A 2,169-nucleotide genomic window follows, 5' to 3' on the forward strand; every position below is an offset into this window, starting at 1 on the left:
ATATATATAATATATAATATTATATATATATAATTAAAAAATAAAAAAAAAATATGAATTTATAAAATTAATTTTCTAAAACTCACTAAAATACATGTTGCCAAGTTGAAGTTGTCCATCAACCCATCCTTGTTCTGCAGCTTGACTAAAATACTGAAGAGCTTTCGCGGTATCTCTTTCGACTCCTCTTCCATAAAGATACATAAGTCCTAAACCACTTTGTCCAACAGGATTTCCAAGCTCAGCAGCTTTTTTAAAATACTTATATGCTGTTTCATTATCTTGTTTTACTATATCACTGCCTTCTAAATAAATCTATAAAAAAATATATTAAGTATAATATAATAATTAAGCAATTTTAATATTAACATTAATTCAATATTATTCAATATTATTTCCACATATAATAAGTATAATATATATACAATAATACATAATATACAATAAACATAATATACAATAATAATAAAATAATAAATTATTATTCAATATATATATAAAAGAGAATTCAGGAAAATAACTTAAATCTCAATAAATAATAAAAATAAATCTCAATAAAAATTTAATATTTATTACTTTTCCTAAAAAAGCCATAGCAAGAGGATTTCCAGCATCAGCAGCATGTTGAAAATATTGTAATGCTCTTTCATGATCTAATGGTACACCTCTTCCACCTTGATAATGTAATTGTCCTAATCCCACTTGAGCTTGTATGTCTCCTTTTTTTGCTAATAATTGGTAATATTCTATTAAATCTTGGTCAAAGATTCCTGAGCTATATGCAGGATTTTCTTGTTCATCTAGAAGTCTAACTCTCTGAACAACTGGACCTCCACTGAGAGAAACTTCTTCTGCAACTTTGTTGGCTACTTTACGATAAAAATCTAAAGCTCTTTCACATGAAGCTGGAGTTGTAACTCCAGCCCAGTGACGATAACCTAAAGCCATTTGTGCACGAGTATCTCCACCAAGAGCTGCTGCTGTGTAATGAAGCAATGCTTTTGCTTGTGAAGCTTGTACTCCACCTAAACCAGTTGCATATAAAAAGCCCATACCCTATAAATAATATATTATCAATATTAATAATATCATGAATATTTTATTAATTTATAAACTATATTTTATTAAAAACTTAAACAATAAAAATAATGATTCATGATAATAAAAAATAATAATTTACAAACCATATGAGCAGATGGTAAACCAGTTTCAATAAGTTCTTTAAATATCTCATAAGCTGCTGGAATATCTTGACCAGAAGCTGAACCAGATTGAGTTCCTAATAATTGAGCCCATGCTATCATAGACCAAGCTTCACGATGTCCAAGAATTGCTGCAGATGTTAATAACTTATAAGCTTCTTCTTTATTTGTGCGTGTAGCATTTAAGAGACTTTGTGCCTTCTTAAATATTAGCTCCGCTGAAAATTTAAAAAAATTTATTTCATTTAAAGTGCATAAAATCATTGAATCATTTTATATTTTTTATATATTTTATATATTTAATATACTTATGCCTAATAGTATGAACTATTGAATAGTATGAACTATTATATATTTTTACTAATTCAATTTCCTTATATTATAATTAATTGATTCAATAAAAGCTATTTTGTGAATACTTATGCTTATATATGTGTTGTAATATCTATTTATAATATTTATTAGGCTTGTAAAATTTCTCATCCAAAGTTTTTAATAATTTGTATTTTTTTTTCCAAAAAAATATGAATATATGAATAATATATTTAAAAAACCCATAAATAAATTTAGCATTGAGAAATATAATCTGAAATAATTAAAAATTCTAAGATTTATGGTATGATTTTTGTTATTAAGATATAAAAACAAAAAAGAAAAACTAAATACTAATTAAATTTACAAACATATGTTCTAACATATATTATCTAAGAGTTGATTTATAAAGAATAAAAATTTTATTATATTTTTTATTATAAAGAATAAAAATATTAATTTTATATTATCATTAAATAATTTTATATTATATTAAATATATATATATTATCAAAGTAATATATCTAAGAAATTAGATCTAGAGAATCTATCTAGAAAATTTATAACATTGAAATCTATTTATGAACATTTATGAACATTTTTTGTTTGAAATAAAAATAAAAATAAAAAGAGCAAATAATTATTTTAAATAAAT

At 23.4% G+C, this 2,169-nt stretch overlaps 1 protein-coding gene across 2 annotated transcripts in view; it reads right to left on the reverse strand.

Moving 5' to 3' along the window:
- LOC102681658 (protein sel-1 homolog 1) overlaps positions 1-2,169 on the reverse strand; it is a 10,109-nt gene that overhangs the window by 3,091 nt on the left and 4,849 nt on the right. For both annotated transcript variants that reach the window (XM_006624849.1, XM_031514740.1), the window contains exons 3-5: positions 1,185-1,420; positions 577-1,056; positions 87-315 (exon numbers count right to left, since the gene is read on the reverse strand). In XM_006624849.1, the coding sequence (XP_006624912.1) occupies positions 87-315; positions 577-1,056; positions 1,185-1,420 (945 nt within the window). The remainder of the gene's footprint in view (positions 1-86; positions 316-576; positions 1,057-1,184; positions 1,421-2,169) is intronic.

The sequence above is a fragment of the Apis dorsata genome, unplaced genomic scaffold (assembly GCF_000469605.1).
Source record: "Apis dorsata unplaced genomic scaffold, Apis dorsata 1.3 scaffold_1163, whole genome shotgun sequence".
Classification (NCBI taxonomy): Eukaryota; Metazoa; Arthropoda; class Insecta; order Hymenoptera; family Apidae; genus Apis; species Apis dorsata.